General features: G+C 35.5%; 1 protein-coding gene across 2 annotated transcripts in view; it reads right to left on the reverse strand.

Annotated features, from left to right (window-relative positions):
* Positions 1 to 14,596, reverse strand: part of Syt1 (synaptotagmin 1) — a 194,753-nt gene that overhangs the window by 124,353 nt on the left and 55,804 nt on the right. The window contains exons 3-5 of one of the 2 annotated variants that reach the window (XM_042698979.1): positions 12,708 to 12,821; positions 8,057 to 8,224; positions 4,153 to 4,320 (exon numbers count right to left, since the gene is read on the reverse strand). In XM_042698979.1, the coding sequence (XP_042554913.1) occupies positions 4,153 to 4,320; positions 8,057 to 8,224; positions 12,708 to 12,821 (450 nt within the window). Of the gene's footprint in view, positions 1 to 4,152; positions 4,321 to 8,056; positions 8,225 to 12,707; positions 12,831 to 14,596 lie in introns of both variants that reach the window. The other variant, XM_042698978.1, reaches the window with a different exon arrangement.

Here is a 14,596-nt window from a genome sequence, read left to right on the forward strand (position 1 = left end):
TCCAAATGCTTTTCTGTGAAGTAAATGTTTTTCTAATTAAGCTTAAAAATGTGAAATTTTCTTGCAAAATTGATTTTCCATTAAGACACTAAAGTAGTTTCTCTTCCCTTCTGCTTAGGTACTAATTAAATTATGTCCCAACTTGTTTTAATTCAGCAATCAATTTCTTTCTTTCTCTTTTTTTCTATTTGCACTAGATTACAGAATCTCATTTAAAAATCACTCTTTAATGAATTCCACACAAAGCAGAGGCGATAGACTTGTTCTCAAGTGGAGACGAAAGAGTACTGGTCAAGAAATAGACACTGATAGTCATCAGAGCAGAATCTCTCCCTTTACCAAAAAAAAAAAAAACCCAGTTGTTTTCTGATAGTACTTATTTTTCACACTTTTGTTTTTTAGAGATAATCATACTGCAAAGCATAAGGATGGGAGAATTAAAAAGGAACAAAATGTAAAACAGCAAAATCTCTTGATGTGGTATAAGACCACAATGTCTGATATAGATGGACTGAGCTCAACTTTCTAAAATGGTCATAAATTCATAAGAAAAGAAAAACAGAGTCATAGCTCCTGATTTAATGCTTAAAGTAATTATGAGAACATATTAAAGGAATGAATGAATTATTCTAAAGTATGACAGTTGGCTTCAGTAATCTACAAGTGATGTGAATAATTATTATTTGAATGATAAAGAAAAAGAAAATCTCAAAAAGTCATCATGCCCTACTGAGGCCTTTGCTATTGGAAGCCTTTCTGTAAATGAAACAATTGTTCCATCACCTTAGACTTTTAGCAGCTGCTAATTTTCAGGCACCGCCCCCTGCAAAAAACTCCCAAACCAAAAAACCCAATAAATTAAACCCCCAAACCCCTTATGCTATTCTATCAAAATTGGAGATGCTGATTTGACCAGTTTAAGTTCATCTCTAATTAACAGCCAACTAAGGTGAAGAGTTCCACTTGTAGATTCCAAAAACCATTTCTTCAATTTTTTCTCACTTTTCTTTGGCATCATTCAACTTATCTTTTAAATGTTAAAAATAACATTTAGCACTATTAGATGAAAGTATTTCTAAAATTACAAACAAATTTTCACATGTAAAATGGAAAAACAAATTCTTTAAAATTATAAGAAGTTAAACCAATCTAAACTTCAATTTATTCACACAACTATAATCTCATGCAGTTAATGGACAGTAACATGAAAAGAGAGCTCATATCACTGAGAATAAGCCATTCTTCAGATATGAAATATAATTGGAACTTATTTCCTTCACTGTGAGAGTTTCTACCTAGGTCTAGTCATCCAGCGGTATGTGACAAGCTAGTCATCTATTTTATGGGATTTCCTATGTCATAATAAAAGGAATTAGTCACTCACTAAAACAAAAATTTACTATTCTTGGGTAGAGATCAAAGAAGAGTTTCCAGAGTTAAAAACATAATGGAAGACTTATTATTTACTATTAATATTTTTAATAACTTCAGTAACCACAAGGGTGATGAAAAAAGAATAAAGAGAAAAGGACAGAGCAAACAGAGGAATGAAAACACAGAAAGAAAATAGAACAAACTAAGAATGACGGAAAAGGTGCCCGATCAACACACAGGTGCACATAAATAGATAAATTAAATTGAAAACTCCTCCTTACAACCATTGAAGATAATAATAAAAAAGAGAGTGGGTGGTTAGAAAAAAATAACCACAAACAACCACAGAAAAACAAAAAAAGAATTGGAGCTCTCTTAACTATTGATTAGTTGCTACATACCAAACTTTATGCTAGGTATTTTACATTGTGTTCTATTTAATCTATAGGTGAAGGAGTGAATAATATTAGATCATTTGCTAGATTAAAAATTGAATTTGAGGGGCTGGGAAGGTGGCTCTGTGGTAGGCGGCTTGCCTTGCTTTTTTTTGGGTCCGGTCTTGGGGCCTGAACTCTGGGCCTGGGCGCTGTCCCTCAGCTCTTCAGCTCAAGGCTAGCGCTCTACCACTTGAGCCACAGCGCCACTTCCGGCTTTTTTCTTTTTGCTTATGTGGTGCTAAGGAATCGAACCCAGGGCCTCATGCCTGCAAAGCAAGCGCTCTACCACTGAGCCACCTTCCCAGCCCAACTGCTTGCCTTGCATGCATGAAGCCTTGAGTTCGATTCCTCAGCACCACATAAGCAGAAAAAGCCGGAAGTGGTGGTGTGGCTCAAGTAGTAGGGTGCTAGCCCTGAGCTGAAGAGCTGAGGGACAGTGCCCAGGCCCAGAGTTCAGGCCCCACGACCGACAAAACAAACAAACAAACAAAACGGAATTTGAGAGAGCTTGACTCATGATGTAGCCTGTCAATGATCTCAGTACTAGAAAACAGATCAGTTAAGAGAGAACCTCAGAAATACTCCAGAAACAAGTTCAGCTGGCCATAAACAAGGTCACCAAAGTCAAGAGGGAACATGAGAGTCTCATGAAGCAGAGACACCTATTGTTTTCACTTGAAAAACATGAGAGCATATTTCTAGGAATATAGTAATATACAACAATTTTTTGGGGGGGCAGTCGTGGGGACTGAACTCTGGGCCTGGGCGCTGTCTCACAGCTTTTCAGTGCTCTACCACTTGAGCCACAGCGCCACTTCCGGCTTTTTCTGCTTATGTGGTGCTGAGGAATGGAATCCAAGGCTCATGCATGCGAAGCAAGCGCTCTACCACTGAGCCACCTTCCCAGCCCCAACAAATATTTTTATATGGAAGATTTTTGAATAAATTTGGTGACAGGATTTTAGAGAGAAAAGAAATGGTTATCAATAGGCCAAAAATATTAAGACTCCATCTCAATCAATGTCACACATAGTATTCATGTGTACAATCTCCAGATACTCAGGAGGTATAAATAAGTAGATCAGGGTCCAATGTTGGTTTCCAGCAAAAAGGAAAAATAACTAAAGCCAAAAGGGCTGGAGATGTGTTTCAAGTGGGAGGACACTTTCCTAGCAAGTAAAAAGCCTTAGGCTCAAACTAGAATACTACAGAATAAGTTGTTATTACTACAGAAAAAGTTTTTATTATCCTATTTGAATGAGATATAGAAAGATAGATACCTATAGTTCCTTCCAGGAAAGTAGAGCTTAAGTTAAGAGGTTTTATACCTCCAAATAATGATGTTAGAGAGAAAAACAAAACTCATTTTCAGTATGGCAATCAGCAATCTTGTAAAACTTTTCATTGTGTTGGACGTTTGAAGCTTGTAGCTGTAAATGGCTGGGCAGAATTTCTGTGGTGGCCCAGCCTCTCTGGGCCATGTAGCCCAGAGATGACCACATTTTACTAAAGCTTAGAGAGAGAGATATAGTTTTTAAGTGACAAGGCTATTTGCAATCCCTTGGCAATGATAGTCATGTGTCAGGATCTAAAACAATAGCTGGGAAAGGAGTTGCTTTAGGAATTTGCAGAGTTAAAGGGCTGGCTTTTCTATATTGGACTGCTGTGATATTCATCAAGAAAAACACCAGTGTCTGGTGAGCAGGGCTTCATCAAATAGAAGTCATTTCTACTGAGCAAAAACACACCAAGAATATTGAGCTGTCCTTTTTAACTCCCACAAAACACTGGGATAAACTATTAAAACCAGGAAAACATAACATGAAGAGGATTATGCAAAGGCAAAGAATGTAAAAGGCGTATTTACTACCAGCCTTTGTGAGTTATAGTTGAAGTTTTAACCATCATGCTCATAGAAGCAGCGCATTGTCTGTGAGATGCAGAACAATTGTGGAAAAAGTACCACTTTATTTCATTGTAATAGCTGTTGAAACCATGAAGGAAACAAAACCAAAATGGTTGTGGGAAAACAAAAGAAATGAGATGATTTTTCACTGTCCTTTTAAAGAAGTCGTGTGTGTGTGTGTGTGTGTGTGTGTGTGTATCCAGAGAAGTCATTTATAGAATTAAAACTCTCTCTTGCAGTAACCCCCAGAAGATCAGAATGCTTTTTCGTGAGATTATCTCATTTCTCTGACCCTATTTTGCCAGCTGTCAAAGCCTATGGCCTATATCACACTCAGTAAAGAGTGTGATAGGTTGTTGTTTGCAATAGGTTGTTAAATGAGCAAGACCTGGAAAGGACAATTTGTCCCTTCACTAATGTTAATGATTGTCTTACCTCTTCCTTCTCAGCACTTTGCAGATCACGCCATTCCTCAGTTACGTGACCAAAATCCACTGTGTTCATGGGGACTTTGAATTCTCCAATGATGTCATGCTTGGAGAAGCGATCAAAATCATACACGGCCATCACCAGAGTTTTGCCACCCAACTCAGAGTATGGGACCTACATAAAAAGAGAGGAAGAGAAGATGTCTAGTCACCAAAACAAACAAACAAAACTGCTTAAAAACACCTGTTAAATATTTGTTTGAGAAAGTGAACTTTTTGTTTTCCTTTTTCTTTTTGAGCAAATGGGGACTTGTCATGGTGATTTATCATTTTATTGCAAAGTATTATAAGCTGTATTATTAATAATGGATCTCACTATTAGTTATGCTATAAATATTTTAAGAATTATAAACTAATAAACAAGCCAATTACATGTGACCCTATGAGTTTCTCTTGTAGAATATTTTGTTATCATTGTCATAACCTATATTTTCAGGGTATATCTTACTCTTAGATGAAATAACTTGTTTTGAAATTTCCATTAACTCTTTCAAAGCTACTTGGACCGCACAGTTAAATGCAACAAAACTTATTAAGAGAGATGCATGAGCATGAAAGGAGTTAAATGAAATTCACAAGATACCTCACCTACTCTTTGAAATAATTTCCTGATTGACAGGGACTGACTAGAAAATGGATGTTTTGAATATCAGAGACTCATTATAACGTGGATCTTGCAGCTCATTCGTAGATATGACACTTCAGCATGAATAGTGGCAAAAGGCCAAGAACTGGTGAATTCTCCAGCTGTTCAGATGTATCTGGGACAGATGTTATGGGTTGGAAAGTTTATTAGTGATATTTTTAGTATTCAGGGGAAAGCAGTGTAATCCAAGTAAGCTATACTTCAGTAACTGGATAGAAATGCCACATTAATAAACTGTTTAGACTTGTATTAAAAGTTTGATCAGCCGGGCACGGGTGGCTCATGCCTGTAATCTTAGCCACTCAGCAGGCTGAGATCTGAGGATTGCAGTTTGAAGCCAGCCCAGGCAGGAAAGTCTGTGGTACTCTTATCTCCAATAAATCACAGAAAAAGCTGGAAGTGGCATTGTGGCTCAAGTGATAGAGTGCTAGCCTTGAGGAAAAGGAGCTCAGAGACAGTGCTCAGGCCCAGAGTTCAAGCTCCAGGACTGGAGGAAAAAAGTGTGATCAATTTTCATATACTTACTATTTTATCAGTGTAAATGGATGTCTTATTCTCCATTAAACATTTCTCAATTAAGTCAATCTATTAAGAAGAGCAAAATACCTGACCATATATGTATTACAATTTTTTGGTTTCCAAAGAATGTTTATTTTTTGTCATTTACTCATGATGTATGTAATCTTTGTTAAAATATTGTAATTAAAAACTAGGCATAGCTGGATGCTGGTGGCTCACGTTTATAATCCTAGCTACTCAGGAGGCTGAGATTTGAGGATTATGGTTCGAAGCCAGCCAGGAAGGAAAGTAGTCCATAAGGCTCTTATCTCCAATTAACCACCAGAAAACCAGCAGTGGTGCTGTGGCTCAAGGGGTAGAGAGCTTGCCTTGAGCTGAAGAGCTGAGAGATAGCACCCAGGCCTGGAGTTCAAGCCCCACAACTGACCAAAATAAACAAAATAGGCATAATGTTTTTCCATTTTAAGAGGAACTTAGCATAAACCCAGAGAGCTGAAATTCAATGGAGGAAACAACAGTGATAAATTCTTCCATGTTTTATTATAGTTCTAAAGTCTCTCTAGAGTTTTTGGTGATTGTAGTGACATCACAACAATCAAGAGCCTGTGTCTGGAGTTAGAGACTTGGACCTAATTGTAATAACTTTCTAGCTGAACAACATGGAAAAAGGGAGCTAATTATGACAGCTGACAGCTTCCTTGTCAGTCAATTGTGATAATCATAGTATTATTTTGTGGGGCCATTTTAAGAGTAAATACATATAAAACAACACCTAGTTGGTACTTAAGAAATACTTATTATCAAATAACATCTCCTTTAGGTGGAAGTTTGCTTTCTAGAAAAAAATGAGTTTAGTTTGGGGCACGTTGAGCTCCTGTTAAGATTTTACTCAGTTCTAAAGTCAGTGATCTTGTCTCACACTTCATTCCTGTTATCATATTTCTGGTTGCATTTCAATCTACACTGTCTGCCAGAGAAATGAATCATTTCTCTAGAAAAGTTGACATATTTCTTAAACATTTATGGTTTGTTCAACTATGAATGGAATAAAATAGAAATTGTAAAAAATTATAGCCAGTTACAAAATCTGAGGAATTGTATTTGTGTCATAGAAATTACTAATAAAATCATTAGCAATATATTTAAAAAAATCATGTGTAGGTAATTCAAAATAAAGGAAAGCAACACAATATTGTTTCAAATAATGTAAGTTCCTGCTTACTAAATTCTCATCAGAAACTATTCCTAAATAAGGCTTAACATATCAGATGCTGTTGATAATTGTCTGGAATGTTTTTAAAGTTTATTTTACCTCATATTTTCTGGAGCATTGATAAAAAACCTGAGAATCTCCAGAATGATATTACTGCTACTTTAAATCAATTGGACACAGAACCATTATAGACTTTTATTGTTTCCTCCATATAATTATTATTAGCAATTAGTTGTACAAGATGGTTTCATTTTGACATGTCCATGTATGTCTGCAATGGGCCTTTATCAGTCTCATCTCTTTGGTCATTCTCCCTAATTTTCTCCCTTTTCTCCTTCCCAAACCAATCTCAATAAGCCTCACTGTTCTATTTTCATCCATGTACAGAAAGTATTTTGACCATATTCACACCCTCTATTTAGAACCCATTGTGAAAAGACTTTTGTCTTGAAAAACTCAGATGTTTCAGAATGAGTTAGGAAGACACTGCTTCTTCACAAAACTCAAATCCAGGTTCAAAGAAACAAGTTTTGTCCCCAGCTTCATCAATTTTTATTTCCTATCAACGTAGCTGCTGCCTCAGCACATGTTATTACTAAGCATGGTTGATGGACAGGGTGATTTCGAATCTGCCTGCTGGCATAGCCACAGACATTTCATTTTTCAGAAGTGCATTGTTCTAAGCAATGCATTTTAAAATAATTTCACATATTCCATCAAAAGAATCGTTTTTATGAATGCCTTCAAGCCAAGAGTTACAAAGATCCCTGAGGCCTGCAGGGCATGTTTTACTGACAAGTTATGATATGGTCAGAATGTCTCTTGTTTATTGTTTGTCAACTGAAGTATCTTGACAAGATAAAGAACATCAGGGAAGATCCTAGAGTAAATGAAAAATGCTAGACATACAGACAACAATCCACCAAAATGCACACAATCTTTTTATTGATAAAAGAGAAAGGGATTTAGTGTGTTCAACTACTGCTTCTACATACCCAGGATTTTTGCAACAAGACCATGGCTCATTTGTACTATGCAAGTACTGCAACGTAGCTTGCTTGGTTCAATGATTAAATTGGCTTGATCTATTTTCACAAACTTTGAAATTCAGGAAAATAATAATTTCTTTCCTTTGGCTTTATTTTTGGTGAACATAGGAGTGGTAGATATCTAATTCTACTGGCCCATTTGAAGCAGACTTACTTTGTGGATGTGCCTATGACATTCTAAATATGAAAAAAAATCTATATTTCTTTCTGAAAAGATAGAGCTGAGTCTGACCTTGACCCCATTTAAGTGCAAAGCAGAATCCTCACTAGACTGAGGACAGAGATTTTCAAGAGTCTGAATACAGTCATTGAACATCCCAGAATAACTGTTCAATCCATGTGTGACTACATGTCAGGATGAAGCCAGTCTTTTTTATCTAAAACAATAAAGGAAAGGTTATACGTAAACACAAGAAAAATATACCTTGAAAGTAAATTGTTCATTGAAGACAGGATTCAGGGTTTTCCGGTGGACTTTTGTCTCAAATTTCTTCTTTTTGTCAGGCAGCAGAAACACCTTCACATAAGGATCAGAGGTGCCCCCCATGTCTAGGGCAGGCAGCTCAGCAGCCTGGATGATCCCTACGAGAAGCTGAAATGTGTGACAGAAAGTAAGCACAAACATCAGTGGACATGTTAGGAAAGATCGATTTGCTCACAGTGCTGCCTATTGTAATCTCTCCCCTCTTCCTCTTTGCTTTTTAACACATTTTCATTCTTTTACAAACCTGAACATGGAAGGCAAATGAAATGAACTCTCTAGACTTCAGAGACCCAATTATGACAGATGCAAGCTCTGGGAAGCCTAGTTTTAAGCACAAAAGAGGCTTTTAAAAGGTTGCTGATTACAGTTAAATATGGAATTCATACTTGCAAAAGGGTTGCAATCAAATAACTTTCCAGTTGCTAAAAGCTCTCGTGCATTGTTTTTCTTTCCAGGGCATGATTTCTAAGTGGAAATAAATCGTTAAACAATCACGAGTCTATAATTACAAAGTAGGAATTTTTTTCTTTAGTAAAGTCTGAGAACAGCTAACTACAATTTTTTTACAAATTGGCTAACACTTGTGATAAAAGAAAAGAAGTTCTCTAAGGTTTATCTTACTTGACCTGTACTTGTATGCTGGCTACTTTTTCCTTTAAATTACAATAGCATCATTATAAGTCATTATAAATTTTACATTTCAATATAGGACATGGAGTCAAAGGAATATAATTTGAGCTTCCTAAGGAGGATGGGAGATTACAGATGTACTTTTTCATGCTAAGTAATCAAGTGTCTGATTTATTTTTATTATTAAACATAAATCTCATTAAAATATTAGATTATGACACTGTTGAGATTTTTAAAAATGAACAAAAGGAATGTGTAGAAAATTCTAGATATCCTACCTGCAGAACTTTCACGTCAAAAGACTGGTTTAGATCTTTGTACTAAAAAAGAGGTAGATTTACTATGTAAGGTGTGTACTTTTCAGTAAATGTAGATACTCCAAAGGTTTTCATTTCAAAATCTAAACTTAGTCTGAGTACAGATTCAAATTGTCACAGGATTTTTTTTTAGCTAACGGAGCAAAAAAAAAATTACATCCATTTTCTGTAAAACGGATCCACCATATCTGTAGTAAGTGCATTTTGGTGAGTTGGATCAACTTCTAATATGGAGCATTTTGCTTCCATTTAAAATCTTGTGTACCTGTTGTATGGTGTCATCTTTCAAGTATAGGATGCAGGTACACAAGTTAGAGACAGATGATTCAAGAATAACTAATGGAGGCATTCCCATATAAAGATAGTAAAGCAAATAGCTGTCTCTTGGTTAAATTTGTATTTAACATTTGTTTTCATGTGACAAGGATAAGTGTGATCCAGTTCTTCATTCTCCTTTTTTTGAAACTAATTTTCTTTTGGATGGAGGATATTGTACAACTGTAAAAATAGATCATTTTTATTTCAGATATTTTTGGATATTTTGATAATAAGGGATGGAGTCACTTCTTCCACTTTCCCTTTTGACTTCAGCATAAAAGAAAAACATCTTTCTCTCTAGCATGGGATTTTTCTCAGAGTATTTTAGAGGTTGTCTTTCAGTTTTGCTAAACAAGTATCTACAATGTTTCTCAGACTTTGTTTCCTAACTCATAGGAATCATCTTATATTTTAAATTAGCTAAGAAAATTACATTTATACATTGTTTTCTTTTGTAGGTATAATGTTCTAAATACTGAAAAGAAAATGCCACTTTTTAGAGATTTAATGTTTGCTGAAAAGAGAGCAATAAAAGCTGTCTCATTACTTCTGAGAAAAACAAATCACTGCTATAAGTTATTTTCTTAAAAAACACTATTGCTGAATAAAATGATACTTATAGTACTCTATGCCCACTTACAAGTGTCAGAATTGTGATTAACCAGGAGATACTGCTAGATTTCAGCTAGTAAATGTGAATGAAAAATAAAATGGGAAAAATCTTGTATAAAAGGATGCTAAAATCCTGCAAAACATAAGTGTATGCCAGGGTAGCTTAAAATGACTTATATCCCTTTCTGGAATATATAAATAATAGAATATTTTTCTCCTAATCAACTCCTGATTTTGGTAGAAGTGATAGAAATTATATAAAATGTTCTACTTATTGTAAATATAAATGTATTATAAATGTCCTATTAATTGTAAATGTTATCCCTGTAAACATACAAATAAGCCCATAGGCAATGTTCTAGAATTCAGTGTTCTAGAAATAACTAGCTAGAGCTATAATGAAGCTGAGCTAATTATTTTTTAAATATGAAAGAATATAGCCATATATATCCTTTGTAGGGAACTATTCAAAACTTCATTAGTTGAGACATTATTTGAATTACCTATTCCTAAATGTAGCACATAATTTTTGCAACTGTGTATGGTACTTTCCTTGGACATTAATTCTCGAAGCTAAGCATTAGTGTTTAGTACATTTGTCATTCTCTGCTGACCAACTGGCTATCACTAGTGCATGCTCTTGTAGTAGTAATTGTACTTACAGTTACTCATTCTTCCTCAACCAAAAGGATGAGTGAAGTCAAATGAACTAGAAAGATTGGAATTTCCCTAGTTGGGCTATTATCTTATAGATTCTTGACAACCTAATTATTTCCACAGATTTTTATCTAGCATTTCAATTTATTTTTTAATTGATATTTCAATAAAACTTTTATTCTTAAGATTTTCTTAAATATCTGACTCATTTTATTGTTTTTTCTTAATACATATTTTTTATTCTAAAGATACTATACAGAGGGGTTACAGTTACATGAATGAGTCCATTTCCTATTGAGCATTGTTACACCCTTCTTTATTTTTTCCCCTACCATCTCTTTCCTCCCCACCTCCCCAAATCCTCCCTCCCCCTCCCCCTGCAAAATTATAAAGTTTGTTTTCAACATACTGTGTTATACATCTCATTGGTACAATGGGTCATACTGTATCCTTATTTCAGCATTTTGTTATTTCCCTTCCCCTCCCAAATTAGAAAAATCTAATAACAACAGATGCTGGAGGGGATGTGCATAGTTGGTGGGAATGTTAACTTGTTTAACTACTTTGGAAAGCAGTATGGAGGTTCCTCAAAAGACTCCACATAGAGCTCCCCTATGACCCAGCAATCCCACTTTTAGGCATTTACCCAAATGATCACAAACAACACCATACTAAAGCTACCAGCACAACTGTTTATTGCAGTATTATTCACCATAGCTAAGATATGGAATCAACCCAGATGACCCTCAGTAGATGAATGGATCAAGAAAATGTGGGACATCTATCTCTATCTATCTATCTATCTATCTATCTATCTATCTATCTATCTATCTATCTATCTATCTATCTATCTATCTATCTACACACACACACACACACACACACACACACACACACACACACACACTATGGAATTCTATGCCTCCATCAGAAAGAATGACATTGCCCATTTGTTAGGAAATGGAAAGACTTGGAAAAAATTATATTAAGTGAAGTAAGCCAGATTTAAAGAAACATAGGTCCCATGGTCCCTCTTATCTGCAATAACTAGTATATGCCTAGGACAAGCAGAAAAGGTCAAAAGCTATGACCATATGACCATATAACCTGATGCTAAGTGAAATGAACCCCAAGACAGGGACACAAGAGGTCTTATCTTTGTTGCTGTTCTTTTTAATGTACTTATACTGTACTATGTGATTTTTTTTGTTTCTTTGTATATTCTTCCCCCATGGTACAACCCCTGTTGTCATTGCATTTGATTCTGGTGTCTAGCATTTCAATGTCATGGGTCCTAGAAGATTTTCATAGAGAGATACTAACAGTCACATTGTCAATAAGATGTAGATAATATTATCATTCATTGAAATGAAACTTTGTGAGACATTGTAGTAGAAATGTCTTTTCTATCATCTTTTGTTCCTGGTCATTTTGGAGCAGGTTTCATGGAATCTTTCTACTTTTCTAGAATGTTTATTCCATGACTACTGGGGATTTCACTTTGCAGCATGATATTATAACAGGTATTCTTGCCAGAACAACTTATAAACCACTGTCAATATTTCATCTTTGATTCTTTATCAAATGGTTTCATTCATTTTCCAAAACTTTGGCTTGACTGTAACCCAATTCAAAGGGCACTGCATGTTTGAATTATAAAGTATATTTCTAATATTTATCCCTGTTCATAAATCTTAGCAGGGATAAGTCAGTGAAGCCCAAGGAAGGTAGTGCCAGCTCAGGCTGAGGAACTCCGGGGGCAAAGCCTGGCAGGGAGCTCTCAGGAACAGACTGATTGCTTCAAGGTAATTCATATTCTGCCTGCCTACTCTAAGTGCCAGAGTAGATGTAATCTGTTGAATACTGTGAATTCTAATTATCAGAAGTTAAATTAGCAAGTAGGGAACTGCCTGTACTTAGAAATTATTTCATCAATAGCTTTGATAATTGCATTTTCCCCTCACAGCAATCGAAATGTTTTAAGAAGTATCTTGCTTCAATTTCTACTTGGTAATTTCAGAAAATGTAATGGAATTAGAAGACATTTTCCCTCAGACCTGGTTATTCTGGAAGTCATAATCCAGGGAATATTGAAGCTTTCCCAATTTCTCCTCTTCTTTGGGTTCCTCTTTTTCTTCCCCATCAGTCAATCCGGTCTCAGCATCATCATCCTTAAGGGCCTGTGAGGTAGGGGAAAGGGATCAATATGAATTTAAATGAATTTTCTTCAGAATCCAAGTGAAATTGGTCCTATAATTACACCTCCAAGCTGTGAGAAGCAAGCACTAAGATGCTGGGAATATGTTGGTCTGACACACATTCATGTTTGCTTCTTATGTATTTTTAAATTCCACTTGTGCGAGGAATTTTTTCCCCCCAATCAGCAGGCAACATGGAAGCAATGGAAAAAGCCCCTCAGAATATGGCAAGCAAAAATGTAAAATTGTGCAAAGAAAATGTTAACTCAATACTATATTTGGCTCTGAGAAAACAGCTTGATTTCTTTCTAGTGTGATACACATGCTATTCACCAGGCCAGGTTTCACATTCTTGTCGTTTAAAAAGGTCTTCAGCACCAGGTAAAACATCATTGCTACATGCAAGTGCAGCCATATGTATGAGCTGTGTAGCCTCTGGGTGCCTAATTTCTTTGAAAGAAAGTAGTTGAATAAGGAATCCTGAAGGAGTTTTAATTCTCTATATTTCACATATGCATTTATGATGATTACAGAAAAAGTGGAAAAATCCATGCCCCCAGCAAATGCATGTTGAGAGAAAGTTTGCTCCAATTCCAGCAGTCATTTATCATTTATTTTGATAACAGCTCCACAGAAAGCTAGGCTGAACTAAATTGATTTGAGTCTCTATTTGACATTACAAGATAAAAAGAATTATATCTGCAAATTTGTAAACAATTCAAGTTGATATTAAAGAGAACAAATATCATGCTATTGAATTAGCAAAACTTAGTCTTGCCAATTACTTTTTTTTAATATCTAAAGGTTACATGTACTGCAAATTGACAGACTAGAAAGCTCAACTCACGTACCTCAAATGCTCTTTTAAAACTCAAAATATATAACTTATTTGCCTATTGTATAAAATTTTCTCAAAGTATCACTTATTAAGTTTATTAATATTAGAAGTTTTGTTTCTAGGAATGTATATTTTATTGTTTTAAAGAAGTTATAATAATTGATTAGAAATCATTGTTTGAAATAAAAAATATGAGGGGCTGGGAAGGTGGCTCAGTGGTAGAGCGCTTGCCTTGCATGCATGAGACCCTGGGTTCGATTCCTCAGCACCACATAAGCTAAAAGAAAAAAGCAGGAAGTGGCGCTGTGGCTCAGGTGGTAGAGCGCTAGCCGTGAGCTGAAGAGCTGAGGGACAGCGCCCAGGCCCAGAGTTCAGGCCCCAGGACTGGACCCCCCAAAAAAATGTGAAATGTATTTTTGATCATTAGCAGTGTTGAAAAATTAAAAAGTTTATATTATTTATTTGCATTTTCCCTAAGTAACTGGTATACCCAGAAAATAACTTAAAATTATTTTTCTATTGTGTTGCTTGATGTTTTCTTTCTGCTTTGTAAAGGCTCTTTGCATCTTACTGTTGTAAGAGCTGTAAGTTACAAATATGAATATATAGTGAATATCATCCCCTGCATTTTGATTGTGAAATTTTCATTGCTGTGTTTGTGTGTGTGTGTGTGTGTGTGTGTGTGTGTGTGTGTGTGTGTGTGTGAGTGTGTGTCTGTGTAGGTTTTACTGTAAACTTTTTATAGAAATTAAGTTAAAGCACATACATGGTGAAATGCTTTATATCTTTGGCAAATCTAAGAATCTCAACTATTGTCAGCTCTCAGACTGATTCTGAGAATTCTTATAGGATGCAAATGTAAGAAGTACAATCAGGTTTTAGATAGGCATCAGAATGACCAGACTATGTT

Source organism: Dipodomys spectabilis, unplaced genomic scaffold (assembly GCF_019054845.1).
Source record: "Dipodomys spectabilis isolate Male_0828 unplaced genomic scaffold, ASM1905484v1 ptg000234l, whole genome shotgun sequence".
NCBI classification, from domain to species: domain Eukaryota; kingdom Metazoa; phylum Chordata; class Mammalia; order Rodentia; family Heteromyidae; genus Dipodomys; species Dipodomys spectabilis.